Source organism: Amborella trichopoda, chromosome 8, assembly GCF_054954075.1.
Source record: "Amborella trichopoda isolate Santa Cruz 75 chromosome 8, AtrichopodaSantaCruz75HAP2 v2.0, whole genome shotgun sequence".
NCBI lineage: Eukaryota > Viridiplantae > Streptophyta > Magnoliopsida > Amborellales > Amborellaceae > Amborella > Amborella trichopoda.
The window spans coordinates 37,141,565-37,167,700 of record NC_142343.1 but is presented as its reverse complement, the minus strand read 5'-3'; the positions used below and the strand labels follow the sequence as shown (position 1 = coordinate 37,167,700).

General features: G+C 41.5%; 1 protein-coding gene across 3 annotated transcripts; it reads left to right on the top strand.

Moving 5' to 3' along the window:
- The first annotated feature begins 464 nt into the window (after positions 1-464).
- On the top strand, positions 465-23,001 carry LOC18433368 (O-Glycosyl hydrolases family 17 protein). 3 transcript variants are annotated; one of them, XM_011624702.3, is made up of 3 exons: positions 465-1,459; positions 5,144-5,188; positions 21,415-23,001. In XM_011624702.3, the coding sequence occupies exons 1-3, from the start codon at positions 1,134-1,136 to the stop codon at positions 22,526-22,528; spliced, it is 1,485 nt and encodes a 494-aa protein (XP_011623004.1). In that variant the 5' UTR covers positions 465-1,133; the 3' UTR covers positions 22,529-23,001. The 3 variants fall into 3 exon arrangements, with proteins under 3 accessions (XP_011623004.1, XP_006843517.1, XP_088730456.1); XM_006843454.4 differs by lacking the exon at positions 5,144-5,188; XM_088874330.1 differs by lacking the exons at positions 465-1,459; positions 5,144-5,188 and adding an exon at positions 20,761-20,962.
- The last annotated feature ends 3,135 nt before the right edge of the window (positions 23,002-26,136 follow it).

The following is a 26,136-nucleotide window of genomic DNA, read 5'->3' as shown; positions in this document are numbered from 1 at the left end:
GTTCCAATGAAAAGATGATACGTACCAAATTTCATACTCATACAGTTTGTATTAAAAAATTAAAAATAAAATATTTTGAAACGTTGGATCTAATATCAAACAATGAATAGCTCCCTTTATCAAAATTAGATGACTGGATGGCGGAGAAAGCATAAATCTTGTTTGTTGGAGGGGAAATACAAAACCTTTCCATCCAGGGTATTAGGGAATCTGGGAAAAAGTAGAGGGTCGGTGCGTAAAAGCTCTCCTCCTTGAAACCGAATGTGTCTTTTTCATTATTAAAGTGGACATAAAAGCGTGTGCTCTTTGTTTTTTCCATGAATCATCTGAAATTCAGGCTCAGAAAAACCTTTATTATAAGCACCTGCTTTTATAAAATGTATGAAATCTGGACCGTCCAATTGAAAGAAAGGGCCCAGCGCAAATCTCCTTACGAATAGCATAGGTATGCCACGGTGGCGCAAATGGAGAATGTCAGTCTCCTTCTTATTGTTTTCTCTCTCCTCTCTCTCTCTAGACACTCCCTCTCTGTCTCTCTCTAGACGCTCCCTCCCTCTCTCTCTCTAGACGCTCCCTCCCCCTCTCTCTCTCTGGGTACTATGTGAACTCTCTCTCTCTCTGGGTAATATATGAACTCTGCCTGCGTCTTTTAGTGGTGTTCTATAAATGAACCTTTTTCTCTCTCCATAAACCCTTCTCCTCTCTATGACCTCTCTTTTCTCTGTGAGTTTCTTCCTTGTCACGTCCGTCATGGCTTACCTGCTTCACGTTGCGTTGTAAATAGAGGAACTCCATGACCGTGCCTCTGTGAAATAGGGGAACTCCATGACCGTGCCTCTGTGAAAGTAGCTGCGGAGCTATTGTAAGGATATTATGGAGGGTCTACCTTCTGTATTTATCTCAGGGTTTACCAGCATCGATGTTCGCAAGGCCAGAAAGAAACCCCACATCCATTTGCTTTTACAAGCAGTTTTAGAGTGAGAAAGCGGGTGCTGGCAATGTGGTGGTGATTTTGTGCCCATGTCTATGTATTGGTAGTTTTGGAGTGAGAAAGTGAGCACTGGGAATGTCGTGGTTATGTTGGGTTTTATCCAAGTCTCTGTGTGAGCAGTTTTAGAGTGAGAAAGTGGGTGATGGCAGTTTGGTTGTGGTGGTTTTGGGTTTTATGGGGTTTAAGGGTGGCGTGGGGAGTTGGGGTGAATTGGGGTTCTCTTTCTTCTAATCCTCTTCCACCTGCCATTGTTGTGAATGTTCTCCTCGCTAACAATGTGAGCAAAGTGAAATTGGATGATGCTGATCCTTTGGCTCTTGAAGCTCTCAGTGGAACAGGAATCAGAGTAATGGTGGGTATCCCAAATTCTATGCTTAAGGCTCTCAACTCATCGAAGCTCGCTGCCTCTGCTTGGGTCCACGATAACATCACTCGTTACCAATCGAAAACCGGAGGCGTTATTATCGAGTATCTCTCTTCTCTCTCTCTCTCTCTCTCTCTGTCGCACACATTTTGCTGATTTATCCTTCCATTTCTCTGTTCTTGTGGAGTTAATGGTTATTGTTTGGTGATATATTATGAATTTTAGTTCTTCTGTCTTCATTTAGATGTTTACATGGTGGGTTATAAATGGACAGGAAGCAGGAATAAGAGTAGTTGGAAAGTAATAGGAATTCTGTTTTTATGGTTGTGAAACTATGAACTAAAGGAAGGAATTGGCTCTTTGCTGTTTGTATTTCTCTTTCCTGCACTGCAACTTTTTTCCTTCTTCTATCACTCCTTTTTTCTCTCATTTGGTTTCACCTCTCTCTAATGCTCTATTTGCAGATATTGAAGAAAGTTTATTGGTTGTGTAGTTGTTTGTGTAAATCTGCCTTCTCTGAAACTGATGATGCATCAGTGTCTTCCACTTTGTTGATGAGAGATAATTAATTTATGAATTGTGAATTTGTTATTGATCAACAACTGGAATTCCCTTATGAGAAATATCCAAGGCCCCTGCTATATTTGACCTCTAAGGATGAATTCAATGTAGTAAGAAATATTGCCCTTAGTAGTCCATTTTACACTTGTGGTAAGAAATATTGCCCTTAGTAGTCTAATTTACACTCGTAGACACTTACCTCTGGCACCTGTCTGTTCAACTGAACTGGTTCAAAGGTGGTATAGAAAGGAAGTGTTTGCGAATCAAGAGGCTTCCTCGTTTCCTACATATTAAATTTGGATTAGGAAGTAGGTTAGCTAGTGAAGAGTAGAAATATTTGTAACTATACAACTCTGGTTTTCATGTCGGTTGCCCATTACAGACCAGATTGGAAGATTGGGATCTCTAGGCACTTGCAAATGCTGAGTTCCTAAAGAATTTGTGGAGAGAACACCACCTAAGTGCTGATGTCTGGCATGGCTCTATACAAGTGAAAAAACTGAAGTGGGTTAGCTAATGAAGAATAGAAATAATTGTAACTATACAACTCTGGTTTTCATGTTGGTTGCTCATTAAAGACCAGATTGGAAGATTGGGATCTCTAGGCACTTGCAAATGATGAGTTCCTAAAGAATTTGTGGAGCACACCATCTAAGTGCTGATGTCTGACATGGCTCTATACAAGTGAAAAAACCGAAGTAGGTTAGCTAGTGAAGAATAGAAATATTTGTAACTATACAACTCTGGTTTTCACGTAGGTTGCTCATTAAAGACCAGATTGGAAGATTGGGATCTATTGGCACTTGCAAATGCTGAGTTCGTAAAGAATTTGTGGAGCACACCATCTAAGTGCTGATGTGTGGCATGGCTCTATACAAGTGAAAAAACTGAAGTTGAAGATTATTTAATGATGCTTCTTTACTTTTGTATGCAAATTAAATGCAGAAAATTGGCATTAAAGCTATTGATCTGCTGATGTGTTTTTGGACAACCACCTCATTTAGAATTCCAATACGCCACAAGGTCTGAGGGTGAATATGAGGTCAAAAACCATGTGCAAGGGTGGGCTTTCACAACTAAATGAGAGCCCCATATTACAACCATTCATTTCAATGATTCAATGACTGGATATAATATGGGGCTTTTGTGAACCTATAATGTGGAAGTGTTAACAATATATGGGTATATTTTTGTGAAATTGGAGAAGATGGGGCTTCTGTATACTGCTAATAGGCCTCCTTTGACCGTTGGCAATATAAGTTTTATTATTTCTGGTAATGCTTGGAGTCTTTCTAATGTTTATTGTGTTCTAAAAATGACCAAAAACATTCTTTTATTTCTAATTTCTAACAGTACTTAGTCTTTGTTAGGTTGTTTTATTTTATTATGTTTGTCCTATTTAATATCTTTAACTAGATAACCTTCTAAAAAAAACTTTAACTAGAAGTTGTGGTATAGGCCATAATACTGGGACTTGGGATACTTCTCCAACTAAGTATTGGATGAAACCATCCATAGTCTCATGTTTTGTTGCCCGCAAAGTTTTGAAACATGGAACCAGACAAGGTGACAGTCCGAGTTCGCTCGTGTAGTCCTATGTCTGATTGGCAAGACTCCGACCAGAATCACTGTTCTTTTAAAGACTTGGTCACAGTCGTCAAGATTAGGGTCATTCGAGTTAGTGTCATTTGGAACCTGGGCAAGTTCAAGCCGGACTCGTCGAGTTTTTAAACACTACTTGTCAATTCATTTGCCCGAGGCATCTGATACTTCACCATCTTAATTTTGATGGGCTTCATAGTTCGATTTCTTCTAACTTTATTGGTTCTCAATTTTACCACTCTTGAAAAACAATGATAATACTTGCTTTATTTATAAGTCATCTAATATTATTTCAATGGCTTATAATTTTATATCTAACCTTTTCTATTTTTTTTTTCTTATTTTGGTGCCGGGGTGTGCTAAGCTTAATATCGTTGTAGAAATTCCTGTTTTGGTAGGAACAATTGACTTTGTTTTCATGAATGAGCCGAATGCTGTTCTCAATTTTGCTCCTAACCACAGTAGTTTACTTTTCGAAAAATAGGACTTGGATAGAACCAAATTTCTGAAAATAATTATGGCACATCTCTAAAATTCACTGATCACTAGAAGAGGTTGTTTTGATGTCGAAAAACCCTTAAATTGATCATCTCGACCTTGAGATATATAGACGTGAAAAAAAAATGGATTTCAAGTCCGGGAAGTAGTGCATCTTGTAATGCATTAACTTAGTCGTCAATTTTCAATATTTTGAAATGTTTATAACTTTGCCTAATCTACACCATTTTATAAGCTTTAAATTTTATAATTAGAGATGAGAATAAATTTTCAGGCTATTGCATAGATTTTTCTTTTTTTGAAATTGGGTTAAAATAAACAAAAAGAATATAGATACACAAGATGTGGCCAATCGACACCCACAAGATGGGTGCTCAAAGTATAGGGGGCAGAAGAAGAGAAAATAAGAAAATGAAAGAACTCGAAAAAAGAGGAGAAAAAGGTGTGACCCTCGTATATAAGGAAGAAGGGAGAAGGGTGGAAATACAAAAAAGAAGATAACTATGGAGAAGGGGCTTAGGGACTAAAGAAGGTAATATGCAAGAGGATGGGTCCTCGATTTTTCTTCAGGAGGTGGAAAGCATTCGGCTGTTCGAAATCGAGTGAGTACATGCTTCAGGTCCGGGAGAGAAAGGGGTAGAAGGTGTGACCAGTTGGGTGGGAAGGAGATTGCACGGTCCACAATTGGTCCTCAGGAGATGGAATGCCTCCAGCCTATCAAACTGTGCAGTCACGAACTACCAAGCTGAGAGATGTTGAGGGGAAGGAGCTGAGGCATCATCTATCCCTCGTACTGCGGTAGTTCTCCCTTACGAGCTAGTTGAAGATGAGAGAAAGAGATGGGAGAGAAAAGGAGAAGAGAGTGGGGTGGGCCAGAAGAGGAAATAAGCCTTGAAAAGAGATGGATAAGAGAAGAAATGGGGGGGAGAGAGACTAGAAGAAGATGTTACCTTAGGGGGAAAGAAGAAAGAAGTAGAAGGGCTTAAGGTCAACCCGTCAGTGATTAATATATATATCTTTTTCTCTTTTTTTTTGTTTTTTCTTTTTCTCTACATTTTTTTTTTCGAGTTCTCTTTTTCGTTCTTCTTGTTGTTTTTCTTTCCTTTTCCTCACTTTTTTTTTTACAGTGGCAGGGGAGAAGCAAATGGAGGCGCAAGGATGAGAAGTCTAAGGTGAGAGGAGATTGGGAGAGAGGGTGACAAGGGGGTTAGAAGAAGAGAGAAATAAAAGGGCACAAAAAGAGATAATAGTCTAAGAGAGAGAGAGAGAGAGAGAGAGAGAGAGAGAGAGAGGGGACTTGAGAGGAAAATTTAGCATACCTGTACCAAGAACTCAAGAGAGGGTAAGTTGCTTCAAGCGCCTCCCTTAGCAAGGTCGTCCGCCACAGAGTTGGCACGTCTAAGGATGAGTGTGAAGGTCACTGGCGGTAGATCTCTGCAAATGATAGTGATGAGTTAAAAAATGGACGCGAACAGCCAAGGAGGTTGTACTAAATTAGCAGCCCAAGAAATGACAGTTCTTGGGTCACACACTCCACTTGTACTGTCAAGAAATGGAAATGAGTGTAGCAAATCTTCTTAAGACCTTCGAGTAAAGCGAGAGTCTTTGTTGGGTTGGAGTCTGAAATTCCAAGTGGCCCCGAGAACAGAGGAAAATACTGAAAGAAGCTCGAGGTGGGGGATGCCACAAGCTTCTAATCGAGGAGGACGAAGAGGTAAAGATAGTAGACTAACCCAACTGTCATGGAGTTGAGAAATGAGAATGTGGGAAAATGTAGGGAGGTTGCTAGTGCAGAAGGAAACAAGGGAGACGACTGAATCCAAGAAAGATGACAAAAGTCTAGCAATTCCTTGAAAGGTTCTAGCATTTCTTTCCAACCAAACTGAACAAGAAAGGGCCGCGATAACAATATGCCAAAGTTTTCTACCATTCTTAGGGAAAGGAAGGGAGGCGAAGACCAAGAAAAGGTCCATTACAGATTGAGGGGTTACCCATTGGAGACCTAAGAGTTTTAAAAAAGACCACATGGAAATGGATAAAGAGATGGGGAATGGACTCTTCTTCCTGGTGGCCTAGAATACAATGGTTGGGGAGGGAAATTCATCGTCTCTGAAGGTGGTCTAACACTTTGCCCTAGAGCAGAACCCACAGAAAGGCCTGGACTTTATGAGGAATAGGGAAGGTCCACACTTTATTAAGTAAGGTGGAAGATTGAGGTTAAGAAGGAGAGAGGAGTAAAACAAGGGATTGGGAGACCAAACAAGAGAGTTTACCTAGTGAATAGAGAGAAGATAGGGGTCAAGGGTTGCAAGAGGGAGTTTAGAGAGGATAATTCAGTGTCATGAGATTCCTTCTGAATATCGGGGTCCAAAACAAAGAAGAAACAGAGCGAACCACAATGAGCTATATAAGGGCATCTTGGTCGACGACAAAGGAAGAGGGTAGGGAAGAGGAGGTCTAGAGTTTGAGATCCAACCCAGAGGTCTTTCCAAAATCTAGTTCTAAGGCTATTGCCTAACTTTAATCTTGTGAAGGCCTTGAAGGCACATTTGGTGGGGGAAATGGACTTCCAAGCCCCGGAAGCTCTAAATAGAGGGGTACATGGCAACCACCCATTGTCCTCTAGGCCATATTTTGCACGGATAATGTCCTTTTAGAGGAGGGTATGGGGGAAGGTGAATCTCCTCCACCATTTCCCCAAGGGGCAGAGTTCATGGTTTTGAGCCTCTTAATACCTAAACCATCGCACTTCTTACATGTGCAAATCTTCTCCCATGAGACCAAATGAAATTTATAGCCATCTGTGGTGCCGCTCCAAAGCAAATTCCTCATAAGTTTCTCGAGATATTGTGCCACAAAGGAGGGAATTTGGTAGATGGGAATGATAGCAAGGGTAGCTTTAATTAGAGTGATTCTGCCCCCAAGGGAGAAGTATCTGCTCTTCCAAATGACAAATTTCCAAGTAAAATTTTCTAAAATATTGTGCTGGAGATGCTTCCTTGGTTTTCCAAATCAGAGAGAGAGACCCAAATATGTTGAAGGAAGAGAGTCAGTGCCACAACCAAGATGATGAGCAAAGTATCTGCCTCAGAAAGCCTAGCGTTCATCATTTTGGTTTTCGACGTATTACCTTTCTTCCCAGAAGTGGCTTCGAAGCATCTAAGGAACAACTAAAGGTTATCCAATTGAGTTGGGTTGGCATTGCAAAAAATCAGTGTCATTGCCATAAAGGTGTGAAACAACCGGGTCATTAGAGGAAATTTGGAAGCCTTGGAGGATGCCCCTATCATAGAGCCTAAAAGGAAATTTAGAAAAGAGCTCCCCAATGATGGTGAAAAGGAAAGGGGAGAGCGGGTCTCCTTGCCACAAGCCTCTGGAGACGGGAAGAATCCGACTCGGGATCCATCGATAAGAATAGAGAAATGAGGGTTGGAGATGCCAGCCTTGATCCAAGATCTCCATTTGAAGCCAAAACCCATTAACAACTGAAGTGCGTCTCGTAGGTTCCAATCATCTTTGTCGTAGGCCTTTTCCCAGTCAAGCTTAATGATAAGGCCCTAAACCCTACAGTTGAGTCTGGAGTGAAAGGCTTCATGGGAAGAGAAAGCCCCGTCAAGAATTTGCCTACTAGCAACAAAAGCGGATTGAGTAGGGAAATTGACAGAATGAAGATATGCTTGAAGTCGAGTGGCTAAGACTTTAGCCATGATTTTGTAGGATGAGTTAAGTAGGCTAATAGGGTGGAAGTCTCTCAACTTTTCGACCCCTCCTATCTTGGGGATTAAAGCGATGAAAGTACAATTAAGGGCAGAGTTTAGGTGACTTCTATGAAAAAATTCATTAAACAAATTTAGGAGATTTGATGCCAATGTATCTCAAGATTCTTGGAAAATGATAATGGGGAAACCATCATGATCAGGGGCTTTATCCTTGCCGAGGTCAAGGACGGCCTTATGAATTTCTTCCTTTGAGAAAGATCTTTCAAGCTAGATTGAATAATCAGAGATAACGAGAAGGAGAGGTCACCTAGGGACGGCCTAGGCCTAGTCGGTACCGAGAAAAGATTTTAAAGAATCTGGCTATGAACCTATTAACAATGTATTGTTACTTACAGATATTTGGGTATTGCATTGCCTCTTCTTCTCGCAGTAGCGGTTTTATATAAGAAGGCAATATGTTGGTCTCCTGCCTTGAGCCACTTGATTCTTGACCTTTGATACTAAAAGTCTCTTCCTTTTTGAAGAGTTGCAGAAGATTTTGTTTAGCCAAGGACTTGTCCACTAATTCTTGGTGTGAAAGAGGTCTAGCTTCCTCCAGGGTATTTAGGGAATGAATAAGAGTGGTGCATTCTAGAATTTGTTCCCTGAAATTGTGAAGGATGTTACGACTCCACTGTTTGATGGAGCCCTTCAAGCGCCGTAATTTTTTGGATAATATGAAAGCGGCCCATCTTTCGACCGAGAAGGAGGTCCAACGGCTTCTAAGAAAGAAGGTTCATCAAGGAAAAACAATTCAAATTTGAAAGGCCTATTAACCCGAGGGATGGGATTAGTATCCAGGAGGATAGGCTTATGATCTGAAGTAATTTTAGAAAAGACAAAAGTGTGAGTACCAAGAATACTAGATTCTCAAGAGTTGGAGACCTGAAACTCATCGATTTTAGTCATAATAGGAGAGGCAACATGGTTTGACCAAGTGAAGGATGCCCTTAAGAGAGGAATATTAAGAAGGGGTACACTATCATGTTAGAGAAGGCTCTCATGGAAGCAGTAATGCGACCACTGGAGCTCTTCTCGTGAACCCATCTCGCAATGTTAAAATCACTTCCTAGAAGCCAAGGGATGTTAGTAGAGAGCCTTTTCGACGTGAGCTCAGGCCAAAGTGCTTGGCGTGCAGAAGGACAATTGGGGTTGTAGACAAGGGAGACCTTGAGAGATAGATCATAAAAAATTCAGCGAAAAAGAACATTGATGAAATAGTATTTAATAAAAGATGAGATAACCTGTAGAATAGTAGGATTCCACAGGACCCAAATGCCCCCAGAGAGTTTTTATCAACCTGTAGGGCCTCCTTCCCCAAGTGTCCTTGATTAGGAGTAAAGCTGAGTCCGTGAGCTTAGTTTCGAAAAATCCCAGTATTTCTAGGTGATTTGAGGAGACGAAGGATCGAACTTCACTATGCTTAGTATGACTACCAAGCCCCCTAATATTCCAACATAGGATCTTCATTTAGGAGAGTTGGGGTGTACGGATTGTTTCCTTCTAAATCTACGCTTCTTAGGGCTCAAAGATAAAGAAGCAAGGAGAGGGACTTGTCTATAGGATGGAGTAGGGGAATCATAATTAATATCAAATGTAAATTAGCTAGTTCTCTAAAGCCTTTAGGGTTTTTCGAAGAGGCACTGACTTGAGCGGCACCAGTATCGTGTCTGAAAGAGTCAACAATGTTGGCAATGTTCGTGTCTGAGAGAGTCAACAATGTTGGCAATGTTGCCATCGTAAACTAGTCTCATAGTCTAGATCATGTTTCCCATGGTATGCTCGTCTCTATCTATCCTTTCAAGTTCCTGATTGTCCACTGCGATAGGCCATTAGATATCCGAGTTAATGTCCTCATCTGGAGACTGCTAAATCAACAGTGTAAGTGGGATAGAAGAGGGGATGGGGTTCGAGGGCGGAGGGGAGGACGACGACGAGTTGGGCATGTTGGCTAAAGTGTTAGGAGGGATTATCTGCAACAGAGTGGCTGTTAGAGGGGGAGAATGGATTGGGGTTGGGAATGAGATAAAGGAAGAGGGGAGAAGAATTAATTAAGAGGAGCGATAAAATGGGGAATCTTACCTTGAGAAGAATGGAAAGCGTTGAAAGCCAATCGCATTTCCAGTGGTAGGGAAATGAGGCAATCTAAATCCGAATGGTTTAAGTCCCAGTCAGAGGGATTTGGAAGGGGATTGGCAAAGGTGTTAGAGGGTATAGGAGGCTTAGGGGTTGGTCTATGAGAAAACGAAAAGGGGGAATGGGCTGGAATCTGAAGCAGAGGAGGGAAAGGGGAAGCCAATGAAGTGCAAGTAAGAGAGGGAGGGTACTAGTTGTACAAGAGGGGTGTAAGGAAGGGGGTGGAGGGGGGCAGAATTGCCTTGTGGTTTCCACCTTCTATTAAGGAGCATGGGATGTTGTTTTTGTTGACAGAGCATGATGGGGGATGAGGAGGAAGAGGGAAGGGGTGCAGGCAAAGGCAATATGGGAGGTGGTCTAGACGAGGATAGAGGGGTAGAAGAAAAGGTAGAGGAAAGAGGGATAGAAGGAATAGAGGGAAAAGGGAAAAGGGGAGGAAGAAGAATGAAACAGTACGAGCTTGTGGAGGAACCTAAGAGGGGAGAAGAGGGAAATAGGGGTTAGGGTGTAGAGGGTCGACATGTCCTAGGGGTATCATGAGGGTAGGGGAGGAAAACGAGGCGACGGGGTGGTGGTTTTGAAGCGCTGTTTAGAGAGACTGGGGGTTGGAGGAGGGAAAAGGCGGGAGATGAGAAAGTTGAGGAGTCACCACTAGACCCCGAGGTGGGAGAGAGGGAGGGTTGCCAGGTGTAACAGATGTCGAGATGAGAGGAGGGATAGGGAGGGGGGTATAGAGGGATCATGAGTGACCACTAATGAGGTGAGCCTCAAGATGGGGCAAAGTGCCTCTACCATAGGACAAAGATTTTGGCTACTGAAAAATCATCTTTCGACACTATTTAGAGGTATGCCTTGCTTTGATTATTTAGGGTTTCAACCTTATACAAACCACACCCCTTTTTATATGATCGTATCTAGGATTTGCTACCACTCCTAATTTATGAAGCAGTATAGCTAGTATATGTTGTATAATTGTACTGAGGATGTGATGTTGTACATTCTATTAGTTATAATATTTCTCGATCTGTATTAGCTTATTCTGTTGTTTGATTTTCATAAAAATGTTCATTGTTAAGATATTTAAACTGGAAGATGATTAGTATATGCGATATATTAGGACCTGGGACACTTTTTCAACCGGGTCATTATATGAACCTATCCATATTCTCATGCACTTTGAAATGGGATATTTAATGAAAAAAATATGAATTTTAATATAAATTATGTTTAGCATATATATTTCGTACTTTTCATAAAATGGTTGAAACATGTCATGTAAAGTCAATAAAATTCATGCTCTATTTGAGTGACCTATATAATGATATTTGATGATTTTATAGGGACACATTTATGGTACACTCCAAAAGGGCAAGGGGAAGGCTCGAAAGGACATTCATGGAATTAGTGAGAAGAGATGGTGAATTATGGTTTGATTGAGGGTATGACCCTTGATAGAGCGGCATGACAGATTAGGATTTATGTAGCCGACCCCATATAGTTGGGATAAGGATCGGATGATGATGATGATGATGATGATGATGATGATGATGATGATGATGATGATGATAGGGATACATTTATGATTATTTAAGGATTCACTACCACTTCTAGTTTTTGAGAGAACATGCCTAAGTTCATGCGTAGAATATGTTGCATGATTCGTCTTGGCGTACAATGTTATACTCTAAAGTGAAGTAGCTGGACACAAAGAAAAGCATATTTTGTGAATAACTTGTTCCCTTCTCTTTTACAATGTTATATCATTTTCTTAGGCTGTATTCATTTTATTAGCTTAACAGAACAGCCATTTGAGATCAGAGGCTTATAATCTCAGAATTCATTCAAGAGAAGGTTTTGGAGTCTAGACAAATTGTACCATCTAGTGATGAGGGATATGTTTTGAAGTCTTACGCTTCTACAGATTGGTGGGCCTGGAAACCACTACAACATCATCGATTTTGACTGATATTGGCTTATCTATTCATTGCTCGTCCTGTTTGTTAGCTCCACATGCTAGTTATGGCTTTGTTTTCTGTTTTAGTTGTCATTTTGCTTTTATATACCTTCCTTGGACCTTTTCTTAATCAGGACCATTGTTCATACAAAGAAGCTGCGTAAAGCAAGAATTTGGCAAGGGGCACCCAAGAGGAGTTTGAGGAATCGGAATGTGATCATACCTAGGATTTGATATCACTTCTCATTTGTGAGGCCCCCATTTGCCTAAGGCGATTTATAAGGTTGAAACCTTATTGTATGGATTCAAGTGCAAGGCTCATCTAGCAACTATACTATGGAACTTGTGTTAGGGTTTCGAGTTCCTGTTCCTGCTAGCCTTTGAGGGACTAGCAGACGGTACTACTTCGTCGTCTTTTCTTCGTCTTCCTAGTTTCAAGTTTGGTGTTAGGGTTTCGAGTTCCTGTTAGTTGAGTTCTAGGTGAGTTAGAAGTGCTTTAATGGAGGGAGAAAAGTTGCGGTAGCATAATAAGTACATAAGACGAGCTGGTATACGAGCTAGTAGCAGTTCACGAAGTGAATGAGTGAAGGAGGGATTGGATTTGAGACTGAACGTTGTGAACGGAGAACCGACTGAACCAAGCTTAAAAACACGGTTCGATGACCACAATTGCCTTTCCAGAAAATTGGTCTAGGTTCGAATCAGCAGTTTGGATTGGCGATCTGACCTAGTGAACTAGTGAATAAACAATAAAAAAAAATAGGGAATACAAAATTTGAAAAATATTTGAAAAATAAAGCGGGAGCCGTTCTATGACATAATTGGCCAGTTCTGTCAGAGAACTGGCCCGAACTAGTAAGTTCATGGGGGAACTAGTGGTTCCGGATATTTAGTAGAATCCAGATTGACTTGACCAATTCCCGATCCGGATTGGCTGTTTTCGATCCAGATCTCCGATTTTTAAAACCTTGGGAGCAGATTACTGGAGCCATTTGTGTTTTTTGCAAAACTTACGATTGTTTGAGTTCTGTTCTCCATTGCCGTTGAGATGGTCATTCTGTTTGATGTTAAGAGTACCCTAAATTATTTTACTAGTTCTACAAGCTTGCATCTCTGCTCAATCAAGCTCAGAGAACTTGATTTGAGGTATTTCAAGCCCCGGCTGTTTAAGGGGTTGCTATAGTGTGTTACAAACTTTGTTGCTTGGGCATGAAGATTGTTAAATTTTTGTTTATATTGATGATGTTGTGATTATCTCTGTTGATGCTTCCACCAAATCCATCTTAAAACTAATATTGAAGTGCCAATTGTTATCAAGGATATACTCACCCTCTCATATATTCTTGATGTTGTGGCTGCATGTTCATTTTGGGGCATAGGAGTATATGCAGGTGCTTATTTTATGGAATCTGGGTGTGACAATTCTAAGACAGCTAATTTAACTTTAGAGTTTTTTCTGAAACCCTCATATGGAGATGGGGAATCCTGATTCCATGTTGATGTTTAGCTTGGCTATTATATTTGTCCACTAGTATTCTGGGCAAATTTCATGCATCTTGCTATCCATTCATATGCCAATATGAAAATATACTGACCTTTTTGTGATATAAAACCTTCAACTTTGGCCTTTCAAAAACATCTCCAGATGAGCACACATATTGCCAATCTCCTAGGATTGCATGCAATCCTTTTGGTTTTCAATATTATGTGCGTCTTTTGTTTTTTGTTTGTGTTGATAAGTGGTGCTATGTCCATGGTGGTTAGGCATGGTTGCCTGGGTGAGTGATTACACTTGCAACTATTTTTACTCGTTCTAGGAGCACATTCAAGGGCATCAAGTGTTATCACCAAACCACTGGATGCAATCTAGCAACTTGGCATGGATTGTCTGTTAAGAAGCACTGTTATTGTACTTGTCTGCCATTTGTGATGATTTACTAGATTATGCCCAGTGGGGGGAACCAATCTTGAGACATCATACTCATACTATTTCTTTGAGCTGCTGCTTTCTCCTTCAGCGTGAATATCTAGATCTCTCAGACACTTTGAGTCTTCTAGTTCTGTTGCCTATTCTCAGTTCTTCACAGACATTTGTACCCATGTTCTCTTCCATCTGTGGGCCTACATTTTAGGTTTAATTCCTATCATGGTCGTTCTCTATGAAAGCACCATCTCCACCAGTAACGGATCTTATGCGTCCAGTTGGACATGTTGCGTTCCTGATTGCTTGCCATATGCTGTGGGCATCATCTCTATGGGGCCTTCTGGTTCTCAACCAACACATGACAGCTTATTCATTAATAACCTTTATTTTATGATTTCCCCTAAGAGCATCAAATTTTCTTTCTAAGTTTTCTAGAATGTCAGAACTGGATTCTTTCAAGTAAGTTTCTTGTTTTCACTTTCAGTGTTTCATGAAACCGTCACGGATGTCTTGTTACAAGCATTGCGTTGAATAAAAGAAAAAGAATGAGGTTTTGATAATGTTTAACGTAATTCTCTTTTTATTAAACAAAAAACTGGATGTTTTTTTTTTGGCTGGGGGGGGTGGGGGGTGGGGGGTGGGGGGGGGGGGGGGGGGGGAATGTTTACCATATCTTTGCGTTATGTGCCAAAAATTACGACCAAAGAAGTGGGCCCTCACAAAGCCTTTGAGATCATGTACAAAAAATGGTGCGTGCGAAGAGCACTGTATACATACTGAAAGAAACCAAAAAAAAATCTGTGGACCAAAATATGTTGAACCAAGCTCAAAAAGTTGTTGACTGGGTTCCACTGCTGAGTCCTGTAGAAGCTCCTTCTTTTGTAAGAGCATCTGCTTTAGAGTTGGCCTCGTGCCAAGTATGTGAGAAGGAGATGTGAATATGCTTTTATAGGAAAGAGGTGTGCTCAAGGTGCCAAGGGCAGGTGGAAGCACCTGAGGCCCAAGTAATAACATTTTTTGAATCTCCGTTTTCTACGAAGAAATCCCCAGTCTACCATTGTATCTCTCGATGCCTGTTAAAAGCGCTATTACCTCCGCCAAGATCGAATCAGCAAGGCCAATAGGACCTGTGTACGAGAGAAGAATGTTTCCAATGTGGTCTCGAAATAGACTTCTAAAGGGAGCAGCCATTAAAGTCAAGCTTTATCCGATTGACCTCCGGGGTACTTGAAAGGGAGGAGCAAGAAACACGTGCGGGCCTTGAAGACAAGATCTTTTGTCAACTGTTAAAGACAATTGGTGGTTGAAATGCCTTTAAGGCTTTTATGATTTTGGGCCTGGTGAATCACCATGGCTCTGGTATGGTCCCTTAGGCTTTCAGGGTTGGCCTCCTCTCATATTTCTTTTGGCCCTAAGTACCCAAATGGTTGCCACCATTGACGCTCGCCAAAGAAGATACCTGCTGTGGAATGGGATGCAAGTAGGACTGGAAATGTTGGAGTATTTATTGTGGTACCACCCAGTGTTTTAAAATGCGGCCGCATCGCCCCATATGCGGCCGCATCATGCAGGATGCGCTGGCATTCGCATCAGAAACAGGCGCATATGCGCTTTTGATAGATGCGGCCGCATATGCGTTTCATCAGGCCGCATTGTAGCCGCATCCCGCATAGGCCGCATCGCACCGCATCTCGCTGCTACAGTGTTTGTCAAATTTTTTTTCTATTTTGCCCCTCGGGAAGGGACAAAATGGTCTTTTTGACCATCTAAATGTTAGAGAAACTGTTTGGGGGGGTATTAGGGGCCCTAAACGAAGATTTTCTGCCACTTTTGTGGCTCTTTTTGCATCAAATCGAGGTAAAAAAAAATTTAGGCAGAATTTTTATTTCATCGAAATCTTCGATTTGGCGGTTGTTTGATACTTGGATGTTCATTGGATGCCTTTGATTGTTGATTTGGAGATGTTGGGGTGAATTTATGATAAAAAATCGGGGGTTTTAGAGGTCGTAAAGAAATCGAGCAGTACTTCACAGAGTCGGTAAATTTTTTTTCCTTGTATAATATTACTATTATACATATTTCTGGGGCAATGTCTTCTTCCCAATCTTCTAGTAATAAGGATCCGGGTTGGAAATATGCTAAACTAAAAAATCCCAAAGATAGAAATTGTGTGATATGCTTGCTTTGTGGAAATACTTATATGGGTGGATAACTGGATACAGAATCTCCGACAGCTACTAGTTTTGAAGTTAATCATTAAACTAAAATATCTACTATCACATATATCACCTTCATATTTTTTTTTATGCATTAACTTATTTTTTTAAATTTTTTAGAATTTTTTTATATTTATTGACCGCATCATCCCGATGCACCCGCATCCGGGCTGCATCGTCGCATTGGCCCCCCACCGCATTAGGGTCGCATCTCGCATTTTAAAACACTGGCACCCAAAACTATGGAGCAACTTGGTCCAAAGTTGTGATGCCAGCTCGCATTGTAGAAAGAAGTGAGCATTGGTCTCTTCCACTGACTTGCACATGAGGCACCTTTTAAGAAAGGGTAGCCCTGTATGTTGTAGCTTTTCTACTGTAAGGACCCTTCATCAGGATATCAATCCTGCAGAAGTTTTGGATGTTAGGTGGGATTGGGTTCAGCTGCACCCTTGTATCCACAGTGTATAAAGATGAGGCAGAGGGTGGTGGGTTGGTGCAGTGTGCCATACAAAGAGGAGACCAAGAACGGGACGCCGCTGGTGACCAGATGCAACAATTTGGGCCATATAGAGGAAGGTAAGAGCTTTGGAGTAGAGCTAATAATGAGGCAAATGTATAAATATCATGGTCTTGCAGCGGCCTTCTAAAGGACGCCAAAATCTAGTAGCTCCATACAATTCACAGGAATGGAAAATGGTGGCCTCCAGGGTTACTACCATTTGGAAGAGAGAGAGGGTATTGAATTTGGAGGCTCGTGTCTCTTATCCTAAGTCAAGCCAGAATCTGACCCTTCTTTCCTCCCTAGCCCTAAACCTCAAGTTAGGCTTAAAATGGCTATGACTGGTCATGCTATACCACCACCCCACCAAATGTCTAGAGGTCATATTTGGGAGAAGGCAGCCAAGCAGAGAGGTCAATTTGATATTTTCACCTCAAAACAGCCTCCCAGAGATGGTTAGGTTGAGCTGCAAAGCACCATCACCATTTCCCCAGCAAGGCTAGGTTGCAGATCTGAGGCTTCGAGTGCTTAGTGTCACGCCCCAAAGATGTTGCTATGCATAGTGCTAGCAATACCTTGTACACCATGTACATTGTCCCATTTTTTCTATCAGTTGGGTTTGGATGTTTGTCCTAAGGGCTTGATTGTGTAGAATGCTCTAGAGGTTTGTAAAAGCTAGAAGGTTCCTAGCCGCTAGATGTGTGCCAAGTGGATGTATCTAGACCATCGGTTGTAAGGCCTTGAGCCTATATAATGGGGAGGACCCCTAATCTGTAACTAACCTCATAAGAATGAGACCTTGTAAAGCGTTCCTGAGTTATAATGGATTTATAGGGCTCTTGAGCCAACTTGTGTGTCCCTCTCTTGTGGTGTGCTTGGCTTCTAATTTATGTGTGTGATGCATACTTGTGGTTAAGCTAGTATGTGAGGTGGTGCGCACTAGTACTAGACTTGGTTGGTGCACGTTTGTGTTTGTGGTAAGAATGCTGACTCATCCTTAACGGATCAAGGATCAAGTGTTGCACAGAGCACGGGCTTCAACTAGGGTCGTGACAAGTGGTATCGGAGCCAAGGTTCGAGCGAACCATCAGGCTTGCTCGTGGGAGCTTATGTTGACTGCTTATCTGTGGGCTAAGAGAGGACGTGATGACTTCTGAGGTGACCAAGGATGACCTGGCTAGTGGGCAAGGTCGTGGCAATACCAGCAAGGAGGAGGGAAAAAGGGCAGAAGTCTCAGGACCCTCAGGACCCCTTGGCTGCCATTGAGAAACATGTGGCACGACTAGAACTTGCTGTGGGTTATGGACAAGATCAATTTGAACAACTTGGTAAGAGTATAGAAGGCCTTGAGGGTGTGCTTGAGGGCCTAAGGACTGGCATGCTGTTGACCCTCAATGAGGTGACAAATACGAACAAAATAGAGAGGGCAGCCTTTGAGGACAAAGTGATGGGTGTGCTATCTAAGTTGCAGGAGCAGGTAGCGGAACTAAGAGGTGCCTGACTCTATGCAAGAGGGCTGTAAGTAATGGGGCACTGGTGGCCCAAGAAGTCCCTAAGGTATGTCTACCTGAACCCAAGACCTTCAATGGGGCAAGGGATGTATTTTGAGGCCATATCCTTAGTGGATGAAAGGGCCAAGGCGCATACAATCACCATGTATCTCTCAGACACAGCTACATTGTGGTGGTGAAGGTGGCATGCCAATATTGAGTGGGGGACCTGCACCATTGATATGTGGGATGATTTCAAGAGGGAAATCGAGAGGCAGTTCTATCTTGAGAACGTGGAGTACTTGGCCCGCAAAAAGTTGAAACGACTAAGGCACATGGGGTCCATCCGTGACTATGTGAAAGAATTCTCAACCCTCATGCTAGAGATCCCAGACTTGGCTGAGAAGGACTTGTTCTTCAATTTTATGGATGGCTTGCTGCCCTGGGATGAACAGGAACTCCAAAGACATGGGGTTCAAGACCTAGCATCTGCCATGGCGCTGGCCGAACAGTTGGTTGAGCTCAGAAGGAATGGCCCCTCTAGGCAGCGTCCTTACATGAATGACTACGACAATGGTGGGGGAGACCAAGAGGAGAGGTCTTCAACCCAAGAGGAGGGCGTGGTAAGCCCTTAGGGTGGAGAGGCCACATGGAAGCACCTGCTGAGCCCATAGGATGGAAGGAAGGCAGGGAAGGATGGAATAACAAGGGCCAACAGGACGTGCCCACAACTCAACACTTTTGCCATGAGTGTAAAGGATCACATCATATTCGAGATTGCTCTGAGAGGGATGGAACCATGCCACTAAGCCTGAAGTGCTTTATATGCGAAGAACTGCATAGGGCACGAGATTGCCCGAAGAAAGGGTACCTTGGCGCCCTCGTGGCGAAGCTAAATGCTACAGTAGACGACCTTAAGGATGCGGGTGGCGTTTAGGAGACTCAGATGGGGTCACTACAGCTCTTCAATGGGATGAAGGCTGACACGGAGAGACCGCTGGTCCCAAGCAAGGGTCTTATGTACATAGAGACCCATATCAATGGAAAGACCATGAAGGCTATGCTTGACACGGGGCAAGACATAACTTTGTCTCCAAGGATGAGGCTAATCGGATAGGCTTGCGGTTTGCCAAGGAGACAGGATGGGTGAAGGCAGTGAATTCAGAGGCCAAGCCCATCCATGGCACAACTCGTGGGATAGACACACGCCTTGGCCTATGGAGTGGCAAGGTTGACCAGTCATAGTACCAATGGATGACTATCAGGTGGTCCTAGGGATGTACTTCCAGAGCCGAGTAAAGGTGAGGCCCATGCGATTCGCAGATCGGTGTGCATCATGGAGGAAGGCACACCATGCATGGTGCCAGTGGTGCAAGGCACCAGGGCAATTTGTAGGATCCTGTAGGTTATGCAGATCACGATGGTGGGGGAGCTGCCTCCTATGGCTAGGATGGTGGGAACACCTGAAAGAGGGGAACATAAGGTGATTATTCCTTGCCAAGTTGAGCACACGAAGACTAAGGAAGGGTGCTTCCAAGGTTTAGGAAGCACCCAAGCTAGAGATTGTCTATGACAAGATGGCCAGGAAGGGAACTAAGATGAAGGATGGTCAGCGTAGCATGGTCAGGAAGGATGTGGGGCATAAACCGAAGAAATTGACTATGAAGCACATCCGAAGGAGACAACCAGCCAGGAGAAGCATTGATGAGTAATGCATGGCAAGTACATGGCTAGAAGGAAGAACGTGTTGATTAGCAAGGCAAGCTGGAAGGAGACAACCAGTCAGTAGAAACATTGATGAGTAATGCATGCCAAGTACATGGCTAAGAAGGAAGAGCGTGTTGGTTAGCAAGGCAAGCTAGGAGCACGCATATGCATTGTTGCTACACAAGGGTGAGTACACGTCATGGAAGGACTGCGACGAGGGCGTCACTAGATTAGGTGGGGGAGAATGTCACGCCCCACAGATGTTGCTATGCATAGTGCTAGCAATACCTTGTACATCATGTACATGGTCCCAATTTTTCTATCAGTTGGGTCCGGAAGGTTCTAGAGCAGTCTAGCAAACTCATGAGGGTTCTAATGGGTTTTTCTAGATGTGTCCTAAGTGCTGGATTGTGTGGAGTGCTCTAGAGATTTTTAAAGGCTAGAAGGTCTTAGCCGTCAGATGTGTGCCAAGTGGATGTATCTAGACCATTGGTTGTAAGGCCTTGAGCATATATAAGGGGGAGGAGCCGTCATTTGTAATTAACCTCAGAAGAGTGAGACCTTGTAAAGCATTCTTGAGTTATAGTGGATTTATAAGGCTCTTGAGCCAACTCGTGTGTCCTTCTCTTATGGTGTGCTTGGCTTCAAATCTGTGTGTGTGGTGCATACTTGTGGATAAGCTAGTGTGTGAGGTGGTTCTTGGTTGGTGCATGTTTGTTCTTGTGGTAGGAAGGCTGACTCATCCTTAATCGATCAAGGATTGAGTGTCGCACGGTCGAAGCATGGGGCTTGAACTAGGGCCGTGACACTGGGCCCCCCCTTGTTTTTGGGTAGGGTGATAGTGTTCAAGAAAACAAGGTGGTTGTGGTGACAGTCACCCCCTCCTGCCCATAGGAGCTCCCCTCATGAGTCGCTCAAGATGTTGTATATGCTGGGAGATTTGAAATATGGCACGTTGTAACACTGCTCACTTGTTGGCTATAATGTCTGATGAAATAACTTAACTTGAGAACAATGGTAGCAAGCCACTTGTTTCACATCATAACATAATCTTATTAGATATCATGGGCCTTTGACTGTAACTGAAATCTAATTTTAGTGTTGAATGTTACAAGAAGATTTAGTGCCCCAAGGATTTAATCAAATTTCTGGAGTTGAATTTGACGAGTCCTTTACCTGGTGATTGATATTGACATGATTTGGGCTTTTATAGACTCTGGGACAATGAAGACTTGGATGTCATGGCATGGAAGAAAAGCAAGGTAACCATTGTATGAGTGATGCAGTTGCAAATGCAGTAGAGTGTTGGATCAAATGCTGTAATTGTATCTATTGACCTTGTATGGCACCATAAAGGAAATGTACTAACACTCTTTGATCAATAAGTTAACTTTGTTCTATATTTATGAGCATCTACATCTATTTAAATCAAATAAAATTTTTTGTTTCAATGGGAACATCATTCATCAATTGAATATTTCTTTTCAAAAAAATTACCTTTTCCTTAAAAGAAAATTTAAAATATGTGTGTCTGTTGGGGGGACAATGACCATGTATGGTCAATGGACTATGTAAGATCAATTCCCATCGCGGTCATCACTGTTCATTTTTCCATGATCGATTGAAAAATTGGGTCATTACACCTTCCCACATGCGTAGATATGCATGTATGTACTTTCTGTGTACACAAGCCTTCTGATTGCTGACTTTGCAGGTCTATTGCTATTGGAGACGAACCATTTCTACATATATACAAAGGCCAATTCCAGCCATATGTTGTGGGTGCAGCCATCAACATTCAACTAGCACTCGTCAAAGCTCGACTTGAAACCAGGGTCAAAGTAGTGGTCCCATGCAATGCTGATGCCTATCTCTCTAACCCCTCAGGCCTCCCTTCCGAAGGCCACTTTCGACCCGATCTTAACTCAACCATGCTTCAACTTCTCTCCTTCCTCTCCAAGAACCGTTCGCCCTTTGTCATAAACCTCTACCCTTTCCTAAATGTCTATCAAAACAAGAGCTTCCCCATAGATTATGCTATCTTTCGCCCCAGTTCCCACCATCTTAAGGATGGCAAAAGCACCTACGGAAACTACCTTGATCAAAGCATCGACACTCTCATAACTGCCTTATCTAATCTGGGTTTTGGTAAAATGGAAGTTCTGATTGGGAAAATAGGTTGGCCAACTGATGGGTCTCGAAACGCCACCTCAGCGAATGCGAGGGCCTTCCTTCAAGGTCTTAAGGATCATTTAAAGAGCAAAAGTGGCACACCACTAAGGCCAAATAGAACTATAGTGGAAGAGTTCTATATCTTGAGCTTGTTAGATGAAAACGAGAGGAAGTTAATCAATGGGGGGTTCGAGAGACATTGGGGTGTGTTCACTTTTGATGGCCAGGCTAAGTACCAAGTGGATCTAGGCCAAGGTTCAAGGGACCTAGTAAATTCAAAAGGTGTGGAGTATATGTCGCTGAAGTGGTGTGTAGTGAATAACAATAAGGACATTTCAAATGTCTCAGCTAAGGTTCAAGAGGCTTGTGCTGAGGCTGATTGCACGGCTTTGTTAGATGGTGGTTCTTGCTTTGGTTTGGGGTGGCCAGGAAATGCATCGTATGCCTTTAATAGTTATTACCAAGCTTGGAATCAGACGTCTGAGGGGTGCAACTTTGATGGGCTGGGGTTAATCACAACTGTTGATCCCTCAGTGGGCCAATGCAGATTCCCTGTAGGCCTTAACGAGTCAAGAGCTATAGCATCCATGTGCAACATGTTTCTTGCTGCCATGTTAAGCGCTGTTGCTTTCTATCTGATCAGTTTTGTGAGTTAAACTTTAGCATCCACGTGCCATAGATATTTCTCCTGAAAGACAAATGCAACCTCAGTTGTAGTTTATACTGTTCCCCCTTTTTTTTCTTCTAATGGGTGGGTAAGTTGCATTTTGAACTTCAGGCATTAGTTTTCAAGCTTTTATGCCCTCACCACAATGCTGAATTTGAACAGAGTTATACTTTTATGTCGCAAAAATTTCAGATTTGGAAATGTACAAGGGAAGCATAGTGAAAGAGAGATTTAGAGTTTCTAATAAGAGCAGTGTTTTATTAAAAAGTGAGAGATGGAGAGACCTTGTTTCCCCATTGAGCTGGATGAACCTCAGAGTTACTTCTTGATGTGAACTGTGAAGATGGGATTTTCTTTTCTTAGATTCATGTATGTAAAGCATTGGCATGTAGTGTCAACCGTATGGAAGGGAAGTGAACTGTCAGAGGTTGAGACTATATGATCCAAATTTGATCTCTGTCATAAGAATTTGCGACTGCGTATGGTCTAGTGGTGCCAATTTAATGGATGAATCAAGATTTTCAAACACAGATTTGCTATCCAAATCAGTCCCTCGTTGGACCGATTTGGATTGCAGATTCATGATATGGGTCACCAATTGGGTGAATCTGTAAAAAATTAAAATAGAAATAAGTTAAAGAAAATGAATTAAAACTGATTTTTCCTTTTTAATAAGTTAAAAACAAGAAAAAACCCAAGAAAACTTTGACATTGTTATTTGTTAGAAAAAGAATTAAATTAGTTTAATCTAGCAACCGGATTTAAATCATTTCAAACTAAGATTTGGAAAGGTTTTTACTCGGTTTCCAAAAAGCCCAATTTTTGAGCATTCAGATTTCAGTAAAAAGGTGCTTCGTTCTGAAAAATAATTTTAAAAGGCTTGTAGGGGGCTCAAACAGAAGCATGTTGGGACAAATTTCACACAAAATGAGTGTGAAAGAACAAGTTAGATAGGCGGATATTGGGAAAAAGTTGAAAAAATTGTCAAAAAAAATCAGATTCAAAAAATAAATTATAAAAAGAAAATCATCTGGTCTTGATTCAAAAGTTTTGGGATTTTTGTGATTGAAAACATATTAAGCTTGTTTGATTTCAATTCAATTTGAAATCAAGCTGGTTTACTTTCAAAGATTTTGAATATTAAGTGCCTAAAAAAATTTCTTTTTTTTTTCCTGAAATTCGAAACACATGAAACCGATCTGATTGGTTTTGATATGGGGAAAAGTCAAGAAATTATATTAAGCTTGTTTGATTTCAATTCAAATAGAAATCAAACTGGTTTACTTTCAAGTGCCTAAAAACAGATCCTCTCTTTTTCTTTCTGAAATTCAAAACATATTAAAGTGTTCCGATTGGTTTTGGTATGGGGAAAAGTCAAAAAATACATTTAATCTGGGAAAAAAAATGAAAATAGACCAAAATATATTAAACAAATTTATTCTCAAAATAAATTATTGCTTTCAAATGTTCTCAAATTTTTATTTTAGCGATATGGGTTTAAACATGAGAAATCTAGTAGAGATTAAAGACGAAAAAAATGGCTGGATTTTAATTGAAAATAGATGTAAAATGACCAAAAAGTAAAATAATGGCATGCTGTGGTCAAAAGAAGGGTTTGGTTTTCGTTCCTCAAATGACTGGCTCGCTTCGTGGAACGGACTATTCTTTTGATCTCAATTGACTGGGTCGATTCGTGGAATGGACTATTCTTTTGATAGAATTGCACAGTTCTCTGATGGAATTGAATGATTAGTTTAAATTGGTCCAATTTCCAGTTTTGTGGAGGATCCCTGTCGAAATCGATTCCGATTGGCGACTATTTGAACACCAGTTGGCGATCCGATTTAGGAATTACCAATCTAGACTGGGAATCTTCTAATAAGACCAAATGGGTTTCTTGAAAGTATCCATCCCGGCTCGGTTCCCCCATAAATCCCCCCTTTCATATTTTTTGTTCTCTTCCGCACCCCCATGAAAGTCTATTTTAATTTGTATTTTATTTTTATTTTTAATATTTTCCTGTGTCGCTGTTTGGAACCAATCCAAAGTGATATGGATCACCAATCCAATGATCCTACACATATACTTGGGGTGCAAAATCCACCCTACCGATTAAGATTTTGAAACATTTGTCGAAGTTATTCAAGTGCATTGAAAACAGATTTGACAAGTTCTGTCTCAACTCTTAATCAATAATGTGCAGCGACTGTAGATCAAAGAAACAAGAGAAAAGGGATTGATCTTTTGAATGATACGCTTTATGTTGAGGTTTAAAGATGGTTCGGTAAATAAAAGAAACGAGCCCGGGTTAAATTGGCTAGTTTCAGTAATAAAATATTAAATAACGAAAGATGCTCCTTCCTTAAAAGTGATCTTTTCTACTAAAAGGAATTTAGGAAGATAATATGCTAGAGAGAGATCTTATCCAAGATCATTACTATTGATGGGGCATGAGCCACATACATAGAAATGGAACTTAAAGTCGGAGTCCACCTCGTCTCTCATTTAAAGAACTTATTAATCCTACCTCAGGTAGCATGTAGAGTAATTCTTGCCTCTAAACAGTATGCTACCTCTCCGTCATGTGCCGCAACAAATCCCTCTACATTCCATTCTTCTACATCAAGGTTTAAAGAAAAGAAACAATTACTAAAATCCTCCTTGATTCAACTTTTTATACATCTTCCCCACAACTATTTTTTCGAATCACAATTTTTACCTCAAAACTAGCTTTTCTAGAAAAGACCCCCTCAAGTAAAAAAATCATAGGTGTAAGGATAAAAATGCTTCTTCCTGTACACCTTGATGACACATTCTTATGTCGGCACATATTTCTGCTGGACCGAAAGCCAAATCGTACGACATTAGCCCGTTAGTCAAAACAAATGCCTGACCGCCATTGAAAACTGCCATACCGCTCTAAGAAAGTGCCAGACTGCAATTAAGAACTGTTAGACCGCATTACCAAATTGCTGGACCGGAAAGTGCATTTAAAAGAAACACTGTTGGATTGCAATTAAGGACTGTCGGGCAGCCATTGAAAACTATCGGCCCGCTCTAAGGAAGTGCCGGATCACAAATAAGAACTGCCATAACACATTGCCAAATTATTGGATTGGAGAGTGCATCTAGAAAAAACATTGTTGGACCCCAACTAAGAACTGCCATAACACATTAACAAATTATTGGATTGGAGAGTGCATCTAGAAAAAACATTGTTGGACCGCAACTAAGAACTGCAAGACTACCATTGAAAACTGCGAGACCACTCTAAGAAAGTGTCAGACTGCAATTAAGAATTGCTGGACCGCATTACCAAATTGTTGGACCAGAGAGTGCATCTAGAAGCAACATTGTTGGATCGCAACTAAGAACTGCTGGACAACTCTAAGCAAGTGCTAGACTGCAACTAAGAACTGCGAGACTATAATGCCACACAAAATCGTATTTGGGTTTAGTGAGTCATCTAAAAAGCAGTTGGAGGGAGGTTGTCTAAGAAGCTACATCTCGAGGAGTATATGTAATTTTCTCTTAAAAAAAAGGTTTGTATCCCAATTTGAAAAACTAGTATGTTTGGACATATCAACAATCTAGATC

What these genes read in the sequence shown, in the direction of transcription:
- LOC18433368 (XM_011624702.3), top strand. Translation starts at nt 1,134, where the DNA reads ATGGCAGTTTGGTTGTGGTGGTTTTGGGTTTTATGGGGTTTAAGGGTG. An exon ending in ACCGGAGGCGTTATTATCGA is followed by an intron (nt 1,460 to 5,143) that starts GTATCTCTCTTC and finishes TTTTTTTTACAG; the next exon opens with TGGCAGGGGAGAAGCAAATG. An exon ending in GCAAGGATGAGAAGTCTAAG is followed by an intron (nt 5,189 to 21,414) that starts GTGAGAGGAGAT and finishes CTGACTTTGCAG; the next exon opens with GTCTATTGCTATTGGAGACG.